This window comes from Strongylocentrotus purpuratus, unplaced genomic scaffold (genome assembly GCF_000002235.5).
Source record: "Strongylocentrotus purpuratus isolate Spur 01 unplaced genomic scaffold, Spur_5.0 spur5_scaffold_21, whole genome shotgun sequence".
NCBI classification, from domain to species: Eukaryota; Metazoa; Echinodermata; class Echinoidea; order Camarodonta; family Strongylocentrotidae; genus Strongylocentrotus; species Strongylocentrotus purpuratus.
In genome coordinates, this window is record NW_022145607.1 from 23,805,013 (window position 1) to 23,830,196 (window position 25,184).

A 25,184-nucleotide genomic window follows, 5' to 3' on the forward strand; every position below is an offset into this window, starting at 1 on the left:
TACTTGCAGTGTGCGGAGGCATTAGTCATGCATTCAACAGTGAAGTTGGGGTCAAAACGTCAAGAATACCCCCCCCCCCCTTCTCTTTCTCTCTCTTTCTCTCTCTTTCTCTCTCTCTCTTAGACTCTTTCTCTCTCTTTCTTTCTCTCTCTCTCTTAGACTCTTTCTCTCTCTCTTTCGACATATCAGTATGCGTTTTCGCTTCATGGACAAAAAAGGAAGGGGGGGGGGGAGGAGGTAGGGGTCGGGCTCGGCCAATAACTATTAAATATATATTTAAAAGTACTAATAATACCTTCACTTTTTAAAGGTAAAGACCAGTTATGGTCACGCGATTGCATTGTGAAAGAAACGTTGTGGAATCGATCAGAAAAGGTTGATCATCTAGCATCTAGCATCTGCAAGGTTCTGGAATCATCAAAATGATAAGAAATTTGGCCCATTCTTCGTAAAGTTACAAGCACCATACACAGAAAGATGTATATGGGACTACCCTATATCTCTCACAGACCATGAGAGAAACAAATTTACCAAATATATGAATTAGTAGGCGGTTTCCCGGCAAATTTGTTATCATCATGTATTAGTCAAAACATATTCTTTCACATGATTGGTAATGAGAGCTTCCATTTCATTTTTTGAAATTGGGGCGTTTCCAATACTGGTCTCTACCTTTAAACGCCATGTACACGACTTGTATTACCCTGCATCATCCGATCACAGATAGTTTCCCATGTTATTATTTGTATTAACGCTTTCTGTCAAATTGATCAATATAGTAATTCCGATATGATATATGGACCGGTATGAATAGAACTATTAGTCTGTGTGATTTTTTAAAAATTGGCCTACTAGATCGAATACTACCTCTGAATTAAGCGCTCGGAATTCGGAAAGAAACTTCATGAGAACGATTTTGTATAATCTTCTACACTAGGCCTATAATATAATGATAATTGTTCTCATTGTCAGTTATTGCTACGATAATTTTTTTGTTTTCACGTGCATATAGGATTATCGGAAAGTCTGTTTTTAATTTTGATAATTCTTGACCGACCTATATTTTCATGCCGATCAAGAGAGAGAGAGAGAGAGAGAGAAAGAGAGGAATATAATGAGAAAGATAGAGAGAAGTTCATGACCACCCTTGCAGAATTGTTTTCTTAAAGGTAAAGACCAGTTTAAGGTCATGCGATTGCATTGTGAAAGAAACGTTGTGGAATCGATCAGAAAAGGTTTATCATCTAGCATCTAGCATCTGCAAGGTTCTGGAATCATCAAAATGATAAGAAATTTGGCCCATTCTTCGTAAAGTTACAAGCACTATACACAAAAAGATGTATATGGGACTACCCTATATCTCTCACAGACCATGAGAGAAACAAATTTACCAAATATATGAATTAGTAGGCGGTTTCCCGGCAAATTTTTTATCATCATGTATTAGTCAAAACATATTCTTTCACATGATTGGTAATGAGAGCTTCCATTTCATTTTTTGAAATTGGGGCGTTTCCAATAATGGTCTTTACTTCTTTCAATCGCATTTCATCTGTAGAGGGAGGGGGGGGGGCTATATTTTTGATAGCCGACAGGAGGGTTGTTGTTGTTGATTTAGTTTTGACGGCTTTTGTCCGTCCGTCAGTCAATTTCGAATATTTACGCTTAATTTGTTCTTATAACGTGGAGAAATAATTGGTATAGTTTTCATCTTCAGTGGAATTTATGTTGATATTGTTCAACGACAGGCTATGTGTAGCGCCATCTACAGATAAATGTTATACATCCGACGAGAAAAGCTGAATGTCGTGTGCACAGAATAGAAGCATGGACCTACTGTCTATTAAAGAATGATGGAAGGACGTTAACAGCTAGTAGAAAAGAAAATCTATATAAGCCTATCAGTCTATCAATGGCGTATCAGGGGGGGGGGGACGAGGGCACGTGCCGCCAGGCTAATCACCCTCGAGCCCCCCCCCCCCCCACACCCGTCAAAAAAGAGGGTGGAAGGGAGGGGAAAAGGTAAAGCATCGACTAGTGGCCTTTTTTCCTGCTTGTCAGAAATAAATTGTCTAGCATCGAAAACGTCACCCCTATTAATACCGGGCGACCTTATCGGACTTGTGCCCCCCCCCCCCCGTCAGATAATCCTGGATCCGTCAGTGAACATTGTATGAATTAACCCGCTCATGCCCTTAGGATAATATAAGAAGCACTTTATGAGAAGATTGGCGATAAATCGAGAGATTGCAAAGGAGGAAGGGGAAAGTCTGTAATAATTTTTGAAACCGAAAGAGTAACATAAATCATAATTGTAGGTGACCCCCATTCTATATTCTTTTAACAATTATTTTCTGGACTCTTAGTATTCCTTTCGTGGTATTTTCTCTTTGGGAACTATAAGTAATAATAATGACATTCATAATAATGATAATAACAATAATAATAATTTAAATAATAACAATAATATTAGCACTAATAATAATATTAGCACTAATAATAATGGTAATAGTAATAATAATGAGGATGATAATGATAATCACATTTGTATAGAGCTTAAAGCTTATCTGTACTAGTTTGCAGGAGGGATTATACCGCCCTGCAATGTCACTGGACAGGTGGTAATCTCATCAACTCAGCTCTCAATTAACATAAGAAAAATGGGATCATGGGGGACCAATGGTCACCAATTAGGCATTGTTTGTTATATAGAGGGCACAAGTAACTACAAGTAGTGCAGTGGGCCTTTAATACATTATCTAAGCGATGTATATTCTAATTATTATTACCCGGTTATTTGAAACAATTTCTAACCCGCACAAGAAAGTTTCAGTTTTCAGTATCTGTTTTATTTTTCATTTCATTTCCACAGAACAGTGATTTTGACGAGAAATCAGATATACAGTTCAATATTCATTATTCAATGATATGATACATTTTATGTGGTTTAAAATTATGAAATAGAAAGTATACATAAATGTCCAGTATAATAGTTATCTTTTATTTTTTAAGATAAACCTGTGGAAATGGATGAATCCACTGAAAAAGCAGAGCTTGTAAAATGTGGATCCCTCTAAATAATGACAAACATATTTTTGTAACATGTAAATATATTAACTTGGAGCAAATAAAGAGAAAGAGAGAGAGAGAGAGAAAGGAAAGAAATTCAAATTCAATTTTTATTTCACATCTCTCTAAAAACACATCAAAAGTTACACAAACAAATCAGTGTAAATTAAACAATATTTAAACATAAAAACATAAATTGACATGGTACTGTGAAAGAAGGATGAAGGGTGGTGGGGTCAACAAAGGCCATTGACCTGTCAAGATTGATCCCCTAAGGTTGCTTCAATAAATTGGGATTGATAAACCTTCACAGTGGTAACTTTTAAGAGTGATATTAAAGATAAACTTGAGTTCTGGTAAAAAAAAGAAAGAAAATGAATTCTCACAGAATCTAACGAAACTTACACTGAATGCTCAAGATTACAAATAAATGTCATGTGCCAAACAATTTTGGAAGAAAATGTATACTGGCTGAGTAATGACCATAGAAAGATAAGGAAATCAGGGTAGTACTAGCCCCGACACCATGTGTGTTGTCCCATATACATCTTTCTGTGTAAGTGATTGTTACTTTACCAAGACTCTGCCAACTTTATGATGATTTTGATGACTCCAGATTCCTGAACCTTGCATTACACACCATTACTTACATGCTATATGATCAACTTTTCTGATCCATTCCACACCTTTTCTTTCATAATGCAATCGCATTTCCAGAACTCAAGTTTTTCTTTAAACAAAATGCACAAATTGCAGTAAATCAGTGGAACTTGATTTTTATAACATATGTATATGTTACGGCTAGGGCTCTCTTACCGCAAAAGAGGTTTTACGATATTTATCATAATCTGCATAATTATGATAGCTGAAAAATACACATTATATACATATTTTATTTTTAATTTTTTTGTTATGGTCTGTACAAAATGGTTGACTCTATGTAATGCACAGATACAGTGGATAGAATAGAGACGGGTCCAAAATAAGGAAATAAACTTTTAATACGTTGAAAAATATTCTCATAAAAGTTTGCCGAATATTATCTAATGAGGCCGTAATTCTCCCCCCCCCCCCAAAAAAAAAAAAGTTAGAGGGGGTCTTTAGATACATAGTGTTTTATTAAGTGGGCTAAAATAAATTCAAATTTGGCAAAATGTTTCTTTTAATTGTAAGTGTAACCCCTATGCTATCACAAGTCTAGTTTGAAGCAATCCGAGTCAAATCGTTCTAAGACATGAAGACAAAATATTATAAGGTTCGGTATGGCGAGAAAAATGGAAAACGTATACTGTTTAAACATTTGCAATGGAGTTTTTGATAATTTATGGTTCAACCCGAGAAAATTTTGAGCATAAACCTTTAAAAAAAAAATCACACTGAGTCTCTCTGTTTAGTTCTTCAGGATCAATGTGTTTAGATATTATACAAATATACACTGCCTATGAGAGGTTCTGATTTAAACTATGCGCAAGAGGTGACTCCAATAGTACTATTTGCTGAGGGGCGCAGCCCCGAAGCAAATGGTACTTTTGGAGTCACCGAGGCCCATAGTTTAACCAGTACCTCGAATAGAAGGCATGGTATATTTGTTTTATATCCTGCATCAACAATTTATTTAAAAATTTAAATAAAATTTAAAAAAAAAAACATTTTTGGGAAAACAAATTAAGAACAAAAAAAATGTCAATTTTTATCTAAAAAGATTTTAAATATTTTGTTTTCATTAAATTAAGATTTGAAAAAAAAAATTGATTCAATTCCCCCCCAAAAAAAAATCACATTTTTTTTTCAACTCCCAAATAGTAAATCAAAATAGTACTCTCATAATATAGTACTCTCTAAAAATAGGTCAAATATTTCTGGTCATGTGACGAGCTCTCAACCAATCAAAAGCCAACAAATTTTTGATGCAGGATATAAATACATTTATTCTCTGGTTGACCTGTGTTTTGAACGATTATTCAAATAAAATAATCAGCACTTTCTTAAACGATCATAGAAGCGGAACATGGCACCTAACAGTGTAATCAATGTATACACGGATACTGTGAATATGATAGTAATTAGACACTGCCGTTCTGTATGCGTATTAATAAACCAGTGCTTGTTTTAACCTCATCTGACCTAGCAACAAGTGGTAGATGTAAACTGTTGCTTGAATAGGCTGTTGCGGTGACGGATCGGATTAAAGTCCATATAAATGACCACAGCGAACAAAAAGTTTTTGAATAAAATTTATCTAAAATCTATGTACTTCAACCATAAGTTATGTGTTTGCATGTAGTGATTATAACACGTTAATTACATAATATTGCACGACGACATTTATATTTCAAAGAGCAGTGAAAGATTCCTTTAAAAAGTAACATTTATGTTTAAAATCGAATTCGACTTAGTGATCATATTGTCACATGCTAATTCATTTGTAGTTCATTTGTAACGCTCTTTGATAATAATAAAACATCCATTTCGGGCACGTATTCATCCCAGGGGACGCTTAAAGTGGCTAACGAAGTAGGCTTTTAGCCCAGCTGCCCTAATGCGCTAAAAGAATTCAAGGAGTAAATTCCTACCAAGTACCCATTTTAGGTGGAAAGTACATGGCATAGATTATTGTTTTGCCAAAGGACATTGGTGCCGCAATGGGACTTGAACTGCAAACCATGTGAACCATAGTCGGGTGATCTATCTACTAGACCACGACACTTCCACGATGATCGGCAACACACATGTACAGTGCACAAGATTTCCCTTTTCTAAAAGAACAATCAATTCGTTGTAAGTCGAGTTAAAACCAATGGAAGAAAGTCGGGTCTGCAGGTTTTGTCGGAAAACGTAAAAAAAGCTTTTACGGAATATTGCGGCCAACGTAAAACTCTTAAATATTTCAAATTAATCTAAGTACCCTACATGACCTATAGTTTTGTATTTTCCGTTTCTTCATTGGTGTCCCCATTCGTCGGTCTGATATCACTGAAGGTAACCTCTTTCGGGTCGCTCGATTTTGCTCTCGGCCTCCGCACCAGGGTCGTCGTACTCACGTTACTCTGTGCACTGCTGCTCGTAGTACGCGTACGCGTTCGCGCACGGTCCTTATACACCCCCATTGGGCCAGGCGCGAGCGCACTCGTGACCATGTTAGGAACTTCCGGTGTGATGAAGATCACAGCATAAAGCTTGATGACGAAGAGGCAGACTAGGACCAGAATGGCGTTTAGACTCGTTAGGATATCGGAATACAAGCCGCTTTCGAATTCGAGGTTCGCCGTCACGTATGGGACGCTGAACGCGCCGATGAGGATACAGCTTCCGAACGACGAGAAGGCGATGAAGCGAGCTTCGTGGTAATTGTCAGGGAGATGGCGACCGAGGATGGTGAAGATACAGCAGATGACGAGGAATGGGAAGTTGAAGATAATGGTGGAAAGAGGCTCAGGCCACCAAACATCGCAGCACATCTGAATCTTTAGTTCGCCGTTTTGTATGTAGGAAAACGGAATAACTTTGCTAGGATTCATTAGGAGCCATGTTGTCTCTATACCCACCTGCATTTAATGAGAAAAAGTAGGACGGATATTGGTGGCAATATGTTATGAATGCAATAATTATTGTCCTTCATACCATCTTACAACGGAAAATGAATGTTATCAAGGAGTGTATGGGTGACTCCAGTATCATTCACTCACAAGCATATGCGGAGTAAGTTAGTGTATAAGATCATGCATTAGACTCAATCGAATTAGAGGATACAGTATCTAGAGTTCAGCCATGAACGACTCTTGAGGGCGTTACCTTACATTCTTTAACACGGACGTCACGCCCTTCCGGCTTTTAACAGACTATCATAAATCACTATAGAGTTACTTTTCCTCTTGAACCTTTGATACCACCAACTCATTAAAAGCCACTGATATCATATGCCTCATATATGGTAGAGGAAGACAAGAGTATTATAGCTCTAACATATATAAAGAGTGTGTGAGGCTATAACAATGCGTAATTTGAAAATTATTTTGAACAATAATTCGTCGCTGTTTTCACGAAGTGACGGTAGTGAAAACAAATTGCATTCACTTTGCGTTACGATTTTCCTCACTACCGTCACTTCGTGAAAACAAGGACGAATTATGAAGAAATTATAGATGGCAAATTTTGAATTTCTCCGGAGACTTTTTTTTTGTGGGAAAATTTCGTCGAATAACCTTCGATCGCTCCCCATTTAAAGATTTTAAGCAACTTAATCCACTCACCTGGAGTAAGACCGCGAAGGCAATGAGTGCAAGTTGACCACAGAGACTCAAGAGGTTGGCGCTTTCTTGTGAGTCAGTGGCCTTTGCCTTCTTGAAGATTCGGTAGAGCTGTACGCATTTGATAGCAAGCGGCACGTAGATGATGGTGTAGGTGACTGATCCGGCTACTCTGGTGAAGGTACAGAGGATCTCTGAAGGAGGAAGCACGGCCATAAGTCCGACAACGAAACCGGTCACCGTGCCAAACAGGACCAATAGATGGAGTACGGGACCAGAACCCTTGATCAGGGTGTCCTTGATGTTGTAGACAAACAGAACAAATAGAATTAGAGCGGTCAGGAGCCCAATACTAGAAAGACCTACTAGGAACGGTCCCAACCAGCTGTGGAACACCAACGGGACCGACTCTACGGTTGTACAGGTGGTATAGTCAGTGGACGGATCGGGGAGGGCGTCTGCCGGGCACGGTACGCATTCGGTCTCAGTGGCGACGATCTCATCCAGCTCACATTGCCGACAGTTCCAGCAACATGTGGCAGTATCTCGGATCCGATCCTTGACCTGCCGACTTGCGCACTCTTCGCTGCAGATAGACGCAGGTGGCGTGGTGGTGTTCCAGCCAACATCTGTATAGAACCGTATATCAAAACCGTTCAGCTCCAGACGAGCTTCCAGCGTTGGGCCATCTTCCCAGAAACCTACACGCTCTGATTCCAAAATTACACCATCCGGACCCAAGCGATAGTTCTCGATGGCATACCTTCCCTCCCCATCGCCGTCCGCGTTAAAACTGAAATTCCCATTGGCTAAGCTCTCAAAGGTAGTTGCAAACAGGTACGGTGCAAGATGTGTTCCATTGGTGCCAAGCCGAACGACGCACGCTGTCACGTCTGTCTCATCCATACACTCCTCCTCCATCATGGTGTCCAGGGCGTAGGCGTAGGCAAAGACCGCATCCATGACAAGCGTCTCGAAGCTTGGAAGACGACTGTTCAGTACCCGGTCGCGGCAATCCTTCTGAGCGGCCTCATCATCCTGTAGACAGTCCACGTATCTCTCGAAGAACTCCCCCACCCATGGGTTATCGCTCGTACTCGGGTTGATCTGGGCGAACTTGTCGTCGAAAGCTTCTAAGCTCTTTGAGAAAGGAGCAGTGGATATCATTCCTGTAGGATTGCAAGACAAGAAAAAGATAATTACGCTCTCATGACTAGGAATCCTGAAATATATATACACTCATGGTCATAACTCTTTTGAATTATTTTGATTTCTTTTTATTGATTTCCATATCATCTTTTAAAACATCCATATTCATGCGCATCAATCATGATTATATAACAGTGATATCATTTCCCCCAATATAGCAAATCGATTATGGTGGACATGTCATTATTCTTAACTATATACGTTGAAGTAATTCAATTATTTAAACTAATAAGAATATAACGTGGTATAAGAGTAAAGATGATTTTAATTTTAACTTGGCTATGATCGTTAAGGTCGTTGGTTGGAGCCCGACATTGCACAAATGTCGTTTGGTTAGACAGAAATCTACATTCGCTTGTTAGTTGATTATTTGCAAGTTTTTGTTTTTTCTTCTGTTTTTTTTAAAGATTCTTTTGCTGAAAGAAGGCCAACCTTGAATTTCTACCATGAAAAAAAGAAGTCATTATCTAAGATGTAGGTTTGAAGACAAGATCATTCTCAACTGATTTACGGTATGAAAATAAATAGTATGGATAACATTATGCTTGCTTGTACAGCAGCAGGAGGCATCCCTACGAGCAGAAATAGCTTATTAAATTTAATAGCCTATTATATTCGTGCTTTCAAGCTCAAGGTTTTAGTGATATGCACTGCAATCGGTTATGTCACAATTGGCTAGATAATGAACTCGACAAGCTTCGTTCATTATCCGATTGTGACTTAACCAGCGTGCAGTGCACATTCACTTATGTATTCTTAAACATGCATTATTTTGTGTAATTTATATCATCATTGTGAATTATGGTAATCATTATAATAACAGGTTATCACTAAACAAATAGTAGAATACTACATGATGTTATTGAATGCAGTTTCTTAAGTAAAATGCATCGTCGCTAAACTTTTAACAATCTAAAAATAAAAATGGGGTTTTGTAAATTCGTATTGAGTTACTGACTAGTAGGTCCTTGTAACATCCCATTGCCATACCTCATATTCACACAGCCAAAAGCAAAACGATAAAATCCCGCGAAGTGTGCCGCTCGTTATGTTTTATTAATCTTTTTTCTTTTTCCTTAATTGAAAAATTATTTTGCCGAATATCCTTGATTTGTGGCTTTTTACCTGATTGTTTAGCTGCTTGCTCTTCGCCATCGATATAGGATGACGGATGCATATCAATAAAACATATTCTCTCACATGATCAATAATGTATATGCCACCACCATGATCATTATTTTTAAGTGCTGCAAATACGGGAAAGCAACAGGCCATATTAAAGCGTACCTGCTCATACTACTTTGCCACCCACACTCCTACGGAGCAAACAATCATTTTTGGTTAACGTGGAAATCGTTCTCTCGTACTTCTTATAGAGACAAGGGTGTTGGTATTTGGGTAACATCACGTTTTCCATGAGAAAATTCATTTTGCCAGGGTAAATTTTGATAATCATCATTAAGACTTGTTAGGATGTTCGAGAACGAGAGAGAGAGAGAGAGAGAGAGAGAGGGGGGGAGAAAGAGAGAGAGGGGGATGGCTTCGAAGAGTGAACGAACAAGACAAAACTTATTTTAAATTAAAAAGGGCCAATCAAATAATTTCAAATTAATATATACATTGGACTTTGATGAGCAACCTTGCATCGAAATGAATATCACCTTTCGCAATTACTATATCAATCAGATTTCGATTATCTTTCTGCCACAGCTAAATTTACCGACCATCAATACACCGCAAACGAAAAGTGAATTTCATATAAGCTCGTCGATATATGAAAGGAAAAAAAAATCCTAATTTATTCATTACGAAATGGCAAGGATGCCTTCACTTCATTTTATAAGTCCGTTCATTGAGATAAATCATCGTCGAGCTATTTTTTTACGGTTCATTGTTGCACATTATTTGAAACGACATGTATTCCTAGGTTATGTATTATATATTTGTGTGCTGTTTCTCTGCAGCAAAGGAAGATTATTTAATCTGTAAAATGTAATCCTTAGAGAATTTCATGGTCATGGAATTATAAATGATAAAAAAAAAAATTTTGTCAATGAAAAAATAATCATTAGCTATATCGTCAGCTGAAGGTATATAATGTTCCTAATGATAAGGAGTAATAACGACGATGATTTTAAAAGAGAAGGCCGATGATAATGGCAACAGTAATTATGATAATGATAATTATGACGACGACGATAATGATGATAATGATGATGATAAGGATGATGATAATAATGATGATCATAATGATAGTGAGGATGATGTTGATAAACTTATACTGATGATAAAGAGTGTAATTACGATAGTGATGAAAATGATAATGGTGATGACGACGATAACAATTTATAAGTGATTGTAACTGTGACGGAAATCATTAAGAAAGAGGGAATACGCATAATTATCTATTATCTAAAGACAAACAGCAATGTAATAATGATGTCCCTTCCAACATACTGCATGTGATATTTTGTCAGGATGCCCATCACTATATTCAAACACCGTTGATAATATTTGCTGTTCAAGTCTACTACTTTAATTGAAAACCACAGCAAAACGTGACATCGCACGTCGCTTCGCAATTTCGTTCATATCCTGCCGAATAAAAGCGATCTGATATTCTCGCTATGCAAACAAGCCGTGCCCGGCAAAACATGTATTCAATAATTCGTGCAATCTATATCATGTTCGTGCACTTTCCATTCGCATGTGAAAAGGCATGGTGTTGTTGTTATTCATTTGGAAGATCAAGAATGGGAGAGGGAACTAATTGCTTACTGATTTATTAAAAAGGCCTCCCCCCAAAAAAGTGCCCACAAAGGGACCGATCAAATTGGTATGATTCTCTTCGGTTGTGCACAAAAAATTGGACTTTCTTGTGTATATAGCTTTTGGGGCATATGATTATCAAACTGTGTTAATCTAAGGAGCATAATTAAGATTGACATCAGTTGTTAATCTGCCCATTTTATTGACTACTGAAATCTTCGTTGTCATGGTAATGCACGCCATGCGCGGTTATTTGCAAATCGAATTCAAATTTGACTTCTTTGTGTTACTTTGCAGATAAGAGGGATGGTTTTTGTATTCAGCGGCATTGATCTAAGGATGACGGGGTGGGAGAACGCTTTTCATTAAAACTAACTACAGGCAAAGACTACAGTCAAATGCGACACAACGATGTCATCAAATGAGGCCCCCAAAAAAAGATGTTGTATTGTCCCCAAAACATGGGTCGGTCGGTCCGAATTTTTTTTTTAACTTCCTCTTTGGGCTTATATGTCTTAATTTTGAATGCTTTAATACATTTTTTTCTTCTAGAAAACGGTTTTTTTTTAAAAAAGCCGACCGTAGATTTCAAGATTTTTGGGTCGGTCGCAAGGGGCAATACAATTTTTTTTTAAAGGCCTAAGGGGGATATAAGAGGGTCGTACCTCCTTCCTTCTTGCTAGAGTCTCCTTGCCTTTGTTCCTTTTCCTTTTTTGTTGTTGCCCCCGCCCCTCCGGAAACTACGCCACTGACCACACACACTAAAAATCCCATACGTGAAGTCAGTACGTTGGTCTTCGTATTAAAAGAGGAAATATATAAGAGCATAGCTCGGACACTCGAGGAAACCAAAGACACGATCGAAGTCCAGATTAATGATGTCACTGCATGTTTGCCCACCTTTTAGCATGTTTGTCAAGATGGGTTAGGATTGAACTGCGATGCTCGGTTCCCCAACTCGTCTTTACACTCGCAGTCTTTAACAGGGATGTTCGACGTATTCCCATGGTCAGTTATTGTTGCGAACTTACATTACTCGAAAGTCATTCGAATCAGGATAGAACACACCTACCAGTGTGGCTTATTGACCGTGAAAAGACGTATAGTTTGCTATTCCCCACCGAACCCTTTGATGTATTTATCACGAATTTTCGAAATAACGAAAATGGGGGATAAAGAATCTTTAAATATAAAACGTTGAGAGTGACGAGCTGTGCTTAAGTCAGTGACAAATCGTTTTCCTGTTACATATACTTTGAGAAAATAAAGTCATGATATTTGTTATTATTTCTGTTTGAAAATTTGCTCTATGTTTTGTTATTACATTCTAGCTTTCATTAATCGCCTCCTTGATATAAGTCATTCAGATGCACAAAATGGCATGCGTTGCTTTTAAGGTATCACTGGAAAACGGTCACTAGACTTTATGTCCAGAGCGATTTTCGCCAGACCAAACTGACAAGTCAAAATGAAAGACTGTACGTGTTTGAAAGGCCCTCTGTACTACTTGTAGCTACTTGCTCCCTCTATATAGAAAACAATGCCTAATCGGTGCCTATTGGTCCCCCATGATCCTCTTTTTCTTAAGTTAATTAAGAGCTGAGTTGATGAGATAGCCACCTGTCAGTAACCACCCTGGATGGCCTAATCCCTCCTAACCAAACTAGTACAGACGGCCTTTAATGTTTCAATATTTCAACTCCCTGGTCTTACCTAGTGTTGCGGACGTCAAACCTGTCAGTGACCACCCTGGGTGGCCTAATCCCTCCTAACCAAACTAGTAAAGACGGCCTTTAATGTTTCAATATTTCAACTCCCTGGTCTTACCTAGTGTTGCGGACGTCAAACCTGTCAGTGACCACCCTGGGTGGCCTAATCCCTCCTAACCAAACTAGTAAAGACGGCCTTTAATGTTTCAATATTTCAACTCCCTGGTCTTACCTAGTGTTGCGGACGTCAAACCCGCAATCGCAAAGGCGTCGGCGCCAATGTTTCCTACGCCGTCACTCGCAATCCAGGTGAAGTGTCCCGGGGTCGTACCGTTGGTGGACGAGATGAGGATCTTGACAGCACTTTGCGGATGGGTGAAGAGGACCACGGCCCTGGCCTTGTCGTAAGGGTACGTCATCATCTTGGCGAAGATCAAATCGTACTCTTCCTGGTCCGCAGTTTGGTCCAAGGACTAGTGATGTACCACAGAGAAGAGAGAACATAGAGAGAGAGAGAGAGAGAGAGAATATCGAAATAAGCAACAGTTTAATGAACTATTTTTTGTCACACCTTACGTACTCTTCTTGGTCTTTAATTTAGTCTAGTAATGTACCACAGAGAAGAGAAGAGAATGAACAAAAATATCGAAAAAAGAAACAGAATGTTTTCGGAGACGAATCTTTGTCGTACCTCGAATACAGAGAGGCCTTCATCATGCAGATATAGAAAGAGAAAGGGGGAGTGGGAAAAGCATATGCAGACATTAAAGTGTAGGTACATGGGTCAAGGAAGTCAAAAGTGGGTCTTGAATCATGCTTCGATCAATCCATTTGATGAGTTTATTTTATTATCATGAACACGAAGGGGGTGGGGTGTGGTGGTGGGTGCATACGCCGGGTGAATACACCACTGTCGACCAGTACTTGAATGATTTGACCTCTGCGTTCACAAGGATAGATAGTGTGAGTAGGGTGGCCGGTGACAGTTTAAGATCAGGGGTTATAAAGGCGTAAAGTTTCGTTATTAAATATCGTGTGTCTTAAGGCAAAATAAATGATCTTACCTGATGATACGCGATGCATATCCCGGCCTCTGCTGCCTGTACCACGAACTCTGCGTACGCATTTTGTCCGTACTCATCAGCGGAGTACAGGAAAGACACATAACTCCATTCAAAGTGTGTCAAAATGTCCACGATGACACTAACCTGATATCGATCAGGTGGGACTGTTCTTAGGAAATAGGGATAGTTTTGTTTATCGCTCAGTGAGTCACTGGTCGAAAGGTAGCTGATCTCTGGTGTGGCTTGTAGACCCATGAGCGTCGCCGCCTGCATGCTGGATTCGCTGCGTTCCGCTCCTATGAGACCTATCAACGGCATCCCTCCACAGCACATCCCACCGCTGCCATCAGTTTGAGCGGCCCTGGAATACCTACCCGTCCCCGAACAACTACCCGGTGACGACGTAGCTGTTGCCCCGCTGTATGTATCATTTACACAATCACAAATGACTCCACTCCTGTCGGGAACAAAATTCATCGCTCTTCCGAGCGCGACGATGTCGTAGTAACACGTATCGTAGATCTGGAACCCGAGGGTGATGCCGGGTAGGATAGAACTGTCATTGTTGATATAGTTGACTGCGTACACGAACCCCTCGACGCGTTTCACAGACTGAAATTCCCTGATAAGGAGGCATGCCTTGGAGTTTGTAATGCTGTAGTGAAGCCCGAACAGACCGCCTAAGACAACGTCGCCATCGCGTTGGTATACGACCTCGGGTTGTGGACCATCTCCTTTTGTCAAAGCCGCCAGAACAATACAAATTAAACATGTTCTTATCGTCATATTTGTCGCCGCCATATTACATTAGTTTCTAGATTATTTGGGGCTCTACAAACGATAGTTCCTACAAAAGTAAGCAGTGTTTATTGAATGGTGCCACGTCGGATCAAACTATTAGAATAGCCATTGAGGGAAGCAGCATTTCCTTTACAAAGCGCAGCTATTCTGAAGAAAAATAATGTCTGTCAAGATCATGAAGAGATCGGGGACGAAGATACTTCGAGGAAGGTTATTAGATTGTTGAAATAATTATGCTCTTAAGACTTTACTGCATTGGTCGTAGTGGTGCATCACCTATACGCATTTTCCTAGTAGACATACCGAAAGTTATCCGTTGCAGATCCTAGACTACATGTATGTCCATTTTCAGAAGACAATGTCACGTATTCATTTTGTAGCTGAAGAATCTCCGAATTTCGAGGGGAAGAGGATTAATCCTGTAAATAAAAGAAAGCGGCATTAGAAGTGCACTGGAATTGATGAACAGCATCTTTCTGCTTTAATCAGCTGATGATGCTGACTTTAAACGAAGCCTTATATTTATTGAAATTATTGAGAGAAAAAAAATTCTTCGTTTAATTAACTGCAGCTGTTTGATTCTTTAAAGATTTTCTTAGCCGTGCTTTAAAAGTATTAGCTCAAATTGTAAATTATAGCCAAAGGCTATATGCCTACGCGTATATGCTACGCGTAATTTGGAATTCCCAATCTCTTTTCGAAATGTTAACATAAATTACGAACCTCTTATTTTCAAACTGCATTACAATTATATATTATTACCATTATCTAAAAATTTGTTCTGGCGACCCACTACTCAGAAATATACCTGACGTTCAATCTCTATGGATGTAGGAAATGTATGGATCTGAATTGGGTATCAGCCAAAGAAATTCAATTTATCTAGGACTGCTGATTGAAATAACAGATCTACAGGTTAGCAATAGAAAACATGGAAAAGGAATTTCATTAATCCGAAGGTTCGCTATTCTGAAGGTTCATTATTTTGACGATTCATATACAGGTTCATAATAATGAACGGAGAATAGAATAATGAACAAGGTTTACATTGCATGGAGGGAGTTCAATAATCACAAAAGGAATAAAATAATGTTGTTTGTTATAATATCATTATGATGTATTCATTTCGTTTGCCCAAGTTTCATTGATCGTAACTTGGTTTATTTTATCTAAAGATGCGATATTCTTGCAAAGGAAATGGTTCAATGTTTTTATAGATTAGTCATCCGAAAATGAATTGAGGTTCCCAATTTATAAAATCATAAGTCATTACCTAGGGTAAGAATACGATTATAGATTATCATTGGATGGGGCTGGGTGATAACGACAAGTCGGTACGTTGTAGTTTGCATTTTTAAATTGATAAGCCTTATAAATACCTGACTTTCATAGTGGTTCAAACTACATATTTTCTTATCTTTCTTTTCCTGTCTTCTTTCCTTTTTTCAGGGGAGGGGGGGGGGGTGGTGAAGAATAGCGATCATTCATAAAGATTTTTGAAGAAGAAGAAGAAGAGGAAGAAGAGGAAGAAGGAGAATATGAAGAAAAAGATGAAGAAGAAGGAGAAGGAGAAAAGAGGAAAAGAAGGAGAACGAGATGAGGATTATGATGAAGAAGAATAGAGAAGATGAAGGAGAATGAGAAGAAGAGGATGAAGAACAAGAAGAAGAAGAAGAAATGAAAAAGATATCTTCCTATATCCAGTAGATTCCATGGCCTATAGTATGACTACCATACAGACAGAAGAATATGGGTACACATTTCATCGGCTCATCTCTGGTAAATATTTGCAGCCCTCTAATGCACGCTTGTGTGCGACATAGGCACCCACGGTAATGTAGTGGATATTGGGTGTTCAATGCCTCGTTTCATCATGGCAGAAATTCATGACAACATGAAAAGTCTATAAACAGGACCTTAAAGGTGCAGTTTCATCCATAACAATATAAATGAAAAGAGTCGAGGAGAAGCAAACAAAATCACCTCTATATATGGGTAGGTTGGGAAGACAGCAGTAGCATTTAAACAAATCCTTAATTCTAGTAACATGACATTCGAAATTTTATTTCAAGTGATCATAATCGCGGGCTATTGTAAGCTCTCAATCGAAATGATAAAAAGAAATCATTTAACAGCAAAAACATTCTTTTTATATTGTTATCATTACTACTTCTTCTACTACTACTTATAACATTCTTCATTCTTCAACATTGTCATGTCATAGCAAGAAGTTGAATTTTGAAATTGCTCCTGAAATAAATTGAAAGTCCTTGTTTCGTATTTATGTTGCGTATCGTTCGATTTTCATATAAAAAAGCCTCTTGTTAACAAGCTAAAATTGCTAGTTTATCTCTGTCCTGTTGTAAAATCTTGTGACATGTGCGAGATATGTAAATGCAATTAAAAAAAAAACGTAAGCACTGATCAATCATCCTACCTTTAATATCATCATCGTTTTGCATTAGCTTATAGCCTTCCCATTATTATGGAAGCGCGTAATTGAATTTCCGATGTCCGCACAATTTCATTATAATATGCTGTTTTTTCACCCCAGAGCCCGAGTAAGTGCCTTTCACTATTATTAATGTCATTCCTATTTTATTCCTATCCTCATTTTCATCTGGCGATATTTCTTTCAACAGCGTGATCAATATAGCCACATTTTAATTTATTTATGACTGATATTTTTCGTGACAATCTATTGTGTCAGTTTTCAATGTTCAACTATCCATCAATTATGAAAAACAAATTAAAATCGAATAAATGATAAGTGGAAACAGGAAGTAAACAAAAATTTAGCTTGATAACCCTTCCTTTTCTGTTTTATCATGCCGTCTTTAGCAGAGTCCATGCTTTATTGTTTTGTACTTGTTTTCTCTCGACCAATTTGTCCATTTCAAAATGCCCCCCAAACCATTAAAAAAATCTTGTATCTGTGGTACGAAAGCACGCACAAATACCAATCCATACATTGAAATATACAATGCTTATATTTTATATTTATAAATCAAGAACAGCAATAGTGAAGAAGTGAATAATTGAACTCTCAAGCTTTTATTTCAACTGTTTTTATTTAACTGTTTATCATTTGTATATTACCGTTACGGGGAATTATTAAAATTAAATTATTTGTATGTAATATATTATATATCAAGTAATAATTACAAATATACATCATTACTTGACAAAACCAAGATGGCGAAAATTTGTTTTAAAAAATCTTCTTGTACGAAGGGTCATTATGTATTAATAAACTGGTATTGTTTACCGAAATGTATGTTCACAGGCAAATGAGGCTGAAAAAGCGACTTGTATATTAAAAGAACAGATTTGAAAATCAAAACTTTATGAAAATCATTTACCTCACCTGGGTATATATAAGAAAGTATTGAGTTATGCTTGAAATTATGCAGATGTAAATCAACAATATGTATGTATGTTCAATTGATAATGATTTTCATAAATTTTTGATTTTCAAATCTGTTCCTTTAATATACAAGTCGCATTACATCTTGTTCAGCGTCATTTACCTTAAAAACATACACTTCGGTATACAATAACAGTTTATTCTGTAAAAGAGCTTTTCTTGTTGGCATAATATTCGTTCTGTTTACGCTTCAAAGTTCATATTATCCATGCATACTATACATATACCTACATGTAATTCCACGAGAATGTAAACGGGTCTATGTATATTATGATTCAGAGGAATGTCTACATTATATACAATGAATTTAGACGTACAGTTCCATTATGTCAATTGAACTTTCATATACGTTATGTAAAAATCAATAGGCCTACAGGTAATTCCTTACCCCAAACCGTAGGCCTACATTGCAATTCCAATTATTTGTTGTTTCCTTTGATAAGTGTATGATAGTCTTTTATGGGTTAAAGAAAATAGAGAAATTTGGTTTGGTTTGGTTTGGTTTGGTTTGGTTTGGCTTTATTTTCCGTACACCATACATACACGTACATAAAAACAGATATACATGTATATATTAAATCAGTTAATTAGAAGAATGTATGGCTTGATTGTTCTATTCAGGACATTATAAGAACTAAAACATTTATACTGAACCTGTAACACACAAGTATGATCCAATATAAAGTGCTTTAACATAAATAAACATACATTTCCGAATGATGTTGCAATAATGTGTAAAACGAATGAAAATTACAAAGTTGATTTTCAGTTCTACTCACCAAATTCGTTGTCTCCCGTCATTTGAAGTTAACGTTTATAACCAACCATCACAACATACAAGTAAACGTACATCATCCTAAACTGCGTTTACGTACACAAGTCATGCTGTAATTAGGCAAAGTTTACAAAGCAAAAGAAGTAAACTGGGAGTAGTAAATGTCCACAAGCAAGGTTAATTACTTGGACTTTGTCCTTTCTCGAGCATCTACGAGATAAACCTTAATCGTGGTAATGATGATTGAAGATGTTTATCTTTACATGCTGCCCGAAAACCACAGAGACTTGGTGATGAACACGGATAATTATTTTGTACCTGGCTGTCACTTGTCAGTATCACGAACAAGTTGATTCAGTTCAAATTCCAATCAATATCTAACCAGCGATTGAAAAATGATTGGTGTCGCACGCGGGAAAAACGTGTCACGCCAAACGCGCGCGGGGCCTCGAAAAAGAACGTCCGAACTATATCGGCTTGTTTCCTTCAAAATGAATAATGACATGTTTCTAGGTGTGCGAAGAATTAAAACAATTAATTTCTTCATTGCAAAGGTGAAACTTTGATTGGACAATCTTATCAAAATTCAATGCTTGGAAACATTTGAAGTAATGATTATCATCAATTACAAAACGCTTAGATACAGCTCAGGCATAGCACCTGAAGAGCTCTCCGCGAACGTTGCTGAGAATTGTGTGACATCACAGGTTGGGCATGATTTGCACAAGCAGACGACATCCCATAAAGTATGAACATAATTGCAATGCTATTATTTCTCAATTATAATGAGTTTAGTTGATATAAATGTGATGGCATTTCACACCATTAAAAAAGAGATATCAAACCGATTCTGATGAAATCGATTCTAAAATCTTTTGTCTGCAAATACACAGGAAAGGGGTTAATGAACACTCAAAGAAACCACACTTTTAAATTGAAAACCCCCGGAATGATCGCTTGGACGACATAATTTTCCTCTTGAAACGCCGAACATACCGCAGTGTATGCAGCTGAAAATACAATGGCATCTTATTTTGTTCACAAGCGATGGATTTCTTTATTTTTTCATCGCTGCATTTTTCATCAAAATAATACCAACTGCGGGATTTAGAGTGAGGCAATATATTAAACATTTAGCCTGACGGTAGTTAAGTAAGAAAATTTACTGAAGAGAAGATGACAAACAGGCACTGAAAATGTGTGAGATGTCATGGGACATCGGCCGGGGGAGGGCCAAGGCCAAGGCCCGCTCGCCCACCCCCCCCCCCTCCCCCTGGATGAGGGAGAGGGGGGGGGGAGGGGAGGGGGTAGTGAGCACTAATTTTGTCTTCTTCTTTTTTGCCCCCGGAAATTTAAAAAAATCTTGCCGGCCGATATTTTACTTAGTGGGGGGGGGGGGGGGTAAGGCCCGCTCCCCCCCCCCCCCCTGGATCCGCGCCTGGCTTGGTCAACACACAGTGACTCATCATCTAGAAATACATATGTATGTCCATTATATGGTCAGGTTCCGCACGAGATTAGCACACTTTGGCCCCGTCTTCCCTCTTACGTTGTCCGTTGCCCGTAAATTTAATCAGGCGTGATTTATTTTGCTGTCCATACCGTATCAGAATACAAACGTTTAAATATTGTGTTGTACCATAACCAAGCCAAAATATCGGAGCTCCAGGCGGGGTGGGGGGGGGGGGGGGGGGGGGAGGGGTGACAGCCTTCATCCCGAGAATTTTCAAATTACCCGGCAATCGTCATTTAATTGTTGGCAGCGATGTAGTCTCTTTGTATTTTTGTAATGGGCAGAGGCGGGAAGGGGGGCGGGGTCATTCACAGGCGCGTACGCAGGGGGGGTGGTTTTGGGGTTAAACCCCCCCCCTCGAGTTTTTTTTATGTGTATGTTTTATGTATTTTTTTTGGAACCCCCCCCCCCTTTTTTTTATTTCAACCCCCCCCCCCTTGAAAAAAATCCTGCGTACGCCACTGGTCATTCATCCTACTATACAAAATAAGATCATATTAAGATGCACCGTTATTTCTAAACTTGACGGCTACATTTCTACACTACACTACACTACATGTCTATTTAAGAGTAATTTGGCGGAATAGTTGGCATTTTGTTAGATTATGTAGATATTCATTCATCGTTGGTTTGTTAGAGGTAGGGTCCATCGTTTGTCAGTTCATTCGTATGCACATCATTCTCAAAAGCTGGTAGTACATTCTTTTCTTTTCACATTAATTTTTAAGAACAATATTGGTTGGTGCTGTCAGATTATGTTTTACTTTGACTTCAGAGGGCGCTTTCTAGCTTTGTATCATCAACAGGTTTTCACCTTTGAGAGATGGCACTACGTCATTGAAGCCACGCACTTATTGTCACCTATCCTGTTCTCAGTCCCTTTATTCGTCTGTCCAACTCTTCCATTCTTGTATTTATACCGTATTGTGTAATGTTTCTTGGAATTAAATTTGATATAATCACCTGATAAATTAACATTTCATTTCATTTATTTATTTAAGCACGGAGGCCTATACCTCAGCCCATTAGTCCGGCAGCCATCACGATATACCTTGTTTTAGGGTCTATAGTTTTTTGTTTTTTTTTATTGTAGTTCCTTAGACCATCAATTTGAAGAATCCGATTGCTGACACTCTGTCAGCCTTGAGCAATTTGAGATATGTGACGTCACACAAAATGGCCGCCAAAATACCCTTTTTTACCAAAATTAATGATAAAAAAATTGTTTACAGTATTTTGCTACATTAAATGTCAGTCAAATATCTTGATTTTTTTCTAGGATCATCACTAAATAAAAATTGACGATGTTGTATGATAAAAAACGGCATGTAAATTTGCATAATTCAGATTGGCGCCCTCTATAGACACGTTAACTTGCAAATTTTAAATGATGGCCAAATGCCAATTTCTAACATGAAATTAACATTTTTTATAAGTCAGACGCACTGAATACAATAAGTAAAAATTGTACACCACATTTTGGTGTGATTTTTTTGTTATTTTGTACTTTAAAGGTAAAGATCAGTTTTGGAAACGCCCCCCTCTCAAAAAATGAAATGGAAGCTCTTATCACCAATCATGTGAAAGAATATGTTTTGACTAATACGTGATGATACAAATTTTGCCGAGAAACCGCCTACTAATTGATATATTTGGTAAATTATTATATCTATTTAGACCTGATAGATATCGCGCACATGTCGCGTAGTCCCATATACATCCTTCTGTGTACAGTGCTTGTAACTTTACCAAGACTGGGCTAAATTTCTAATCGTTTTGATGATTCCAGAACCTTGCAGTACACACCAATACTTATAAGCTAGATGATCAACCTTTTCTGATTGATTCCACAACGTTTCTTTCACAATGCAATCGCATGACCATAACTGGTCGTTATCTTTATTACTTGAAGAAAACAAGCTAGAATCTCATGCTCTCTGTCCCATAGATATGAGGTACCATATGGTTATAAATGCCCGTGTTCAGTGACAGCATTCCGAAATTTGATTTGTATTTTGAGGTACATTCTTTTATATGAACCTATCATGAAAAGGTTCCTCTCTTACAAGGGAGTTTAATAAAGCGAAATATCCACCCAAAATGACCAAACCAAAACCTTCCAATGGCCATCATTTGCTGCTTTAGTTTGATCGTTATAACACTCGACAGAGGCGCGAAAACCACAGAAAATTGTGCATGCTAGTTTTACTTTGTTGCATTGGCACCGTGATGATTTACATAGGCTTCCACTCGCACAAGTGCACCGTATTAACCTTAATATGTTGTCCGGTGCGAGTTGTACATTTGTAAGTACTGTGACAGGGATCAGGGATTTGGTTTCCTCTTCTTTTGCATAGCCATACTTTGTAGGATCCAATGATGTGGGTCGTGACTGCAAGGCGTGCTTCCACACACATGTTTGCAGATGAGCTCTCTTGCCAACTGAGTCCAAAGGGAGTCAAATCTTCTGCTTCATCACTTTCAGCAATGCATGTACCCTTTTCAATCCCAAAGTATGCCCAAATAGTGTCGCATCCCCTCAACGCATGTCCTGCCAACATCGATGGAATGATATCTTCCAACTTGTGTACAGTGGCAGGAATGTCAATAACAGCTCGCTCTTTGATGACGCCATGATCATTGGCGTTCTAAGTTATTCATGTAGATAATGATGGACCCTAACCCTAACAGCCAGGACCCTAACATACCTTTTCTCATTAGCAGCAATTTGAATCGCTTGCTGTACTATGATGTTGTCTGCTTCTTCATGTGTTAAGGAACGATCTTCCCTTGGCATGACATCGCTGCCTGGTATCACTTCAACAGATACCTCATCTTGACCGGTAATGACCAGCTTGTGCTTTTGCCTATTTCTGAACACCTCATCATTCTGCAGAATCACCCATACCGGTATTATGATGTCGATCAACTGTAGTTTGTTGTCAGTAGTTTCTGGGAGGGAAGCAGTGAGGTGGGAAGGAAGACTCTTTTGGATGACTCTCGATTCGTCATGACTTCTAGAAACCCTGGTGGCACACCAACCAAAGATCATCAGATTTTAATCCAGAGTAGAGCACAACCATCAAACGGGCTGTACAAGGTTGCTCAAGTGACACGTCAACCTTTGTCAAATTCTTCAAGTTCGCCTTTGACCTGGTGAAAGCTTTCATGACAAAATATTCTTGATATTGACATATTTTCAACTTGCCTGCAGTCCTATTACTCTAGTCTAAGAGTAGATCAACTTGGTGTCATAGACTTTTGAATCCTCCAATGTTAATTAAACTACACCCTCCAAGTGGTTGAAACCTTCACCTACCTCGGCTCCATGTATTAAGCAACCTCTCCCTTGATCTCGAGCTCAACGTTCACATTGGCAAGGCAGCAACCAAGATTGCTAGACACTCAAAGCAGGCCTGGAAGAACACTTTACTATAAACCACCAACACGAAAATGAAGATCTACCAGGCCTATGTGCTCAGCACTCTCCTGTATGGCAGTGAGTCGTGAACCCTGCATGCAAGTCAGGAGCACCGTTTGAATGTTTTCCATTTCCGCTACTTGAGGCGAATCCTAGGCATCAAATGGCATGACCACATTCCAAACAAGGATGTCCTCAAAAAGGAATGAAGATGACCATCTACGCTCTTCTATCACAACGACGGCTGAGATGGCTTGGTCATGTCAGTCGTATGGCAGATGGCCGCATTTCAAAAGACATCTTGTAGGGAAAGTTAGCGATCAGAACCAGGACTGTTAGAAGACCTGGCCTTCGCTTTATGGATGTGTGCAAGAGGGATATGGAGGCCAGTGAAATCAACCCTAAAAAATGGGAAGCCTATGCTTCAGACTGCCCCAAATGGAGATGCGCTGTGAAGACATGTATACAGAGGAGTGATCAGAAGAGAGTAGAACAGTGGGAGGAGAAAAGGCAACAAAGACGGCAGCTAGCCACGGCTTCAACAGCACAGCCACACATGAAATGTGTCTGCAGCAACTGCAACAGGACCTGCCTCTCTAGGATTTGACTGTTTAGTCATAGCAGGAGCTGCACAGCAAGAAACTCTTGCTTGAAGCAGTTAAAAAAGAGGTACAATTGACGGTGTTCAAAGGGAGGGAGTTCCAGAGTTTTATTGTATCCGGGAAGAAGCTCCTCTTTTAGACAAGCATTCAGGCAAAATGAACAACTATCTTCTTGGAATGCCCTCTGTGCAGGGATGTTGATGAAGTGAGGAAAGTATGTGGAAAGTCTTTCAGCGGGTTGTTGATGCGAAAGATCATCACCACCTGAGCCTGTACCCTGCGTTCTTGTAATGTTGGCCACTTGAGCTGGTTCAGGATGGCTTCTACTTTGCTTGTCCTGCAGTAGTCATTGCAGAAGGAGCGGACATAGCGCCGTTGACCCATTTCAAGCTTCTTGATGATTGCTAATTGTTTGAGTGTTAGGGTCCCATATAATTATGATGATGGCATACTCCATGATTGGTTGAAGGCGAGTATCGTAGCACAGTTATTTAACTTTTCTAGGACATGGGTGGAGTTGGAGTATTTGCTGATAATGTTGATATGTGGGTTCCAGCTGAGGTTTTTCTGTGACTCAA

The 25,184-nt window shown here is 38.7% G+C and overlaps 1 protein-coding gene across 1 annotated transcript; it reads right to left on the reverse strand.

Moving 5' to 3' along the window:
* Nucleotides 1-5,681: 5,681 nt before the first annotated feature.
* On the reverse strand, nt 5,682-19,537 carry LOC576160 (metabotropic glutamate receptor 3). Its single transcript, XM_011682107.2, has 5 exons — nt 19,075-19,537; nt 14,068-15,287; nt 13,236-13,476; nt 7,320-8,485; nt 5,682-6,614 (listed from the first exon to the last, which is right to left on the reverse strand). Exons 2-5 carry the CDS (start codon nt 14,866-14,868, stop codon nt 5,985-5,987), a joined length of 2,838 nt encoding a protein of 945 aa, XP_011680409.2. The 5' UTR covers nt 14,869-15,287; nt 19,075-19,537; the 3' UTR covers nt 5,682-5,984.
* Between the last annotated feature and the right edge of the window lie 5,647 nt (nt 19,538-25,184).

Coding starts and splice junctions, on each gene's coding strand:
- LOC576160 (XM_011682107.2), bottom strand. CDS start 14,868: ATGGCGGCGACAAATATGACGATAAGAACATGTTTAATTTGTATTGTT. Junction 8,486..13,235: donor TTTGACGTCCGCAACACTAG/GTAAGACCAGGG, acceptor GCAATCCTACAG/GAATGATATCCACTGCTCCT. Junction 6,615..7,319: donor CCTTCGCGGTCTTACTCCAG/GTGAGTGGATTA, acceptor CATTAAATGCAG/GTGGGTATAGAGACAACATG.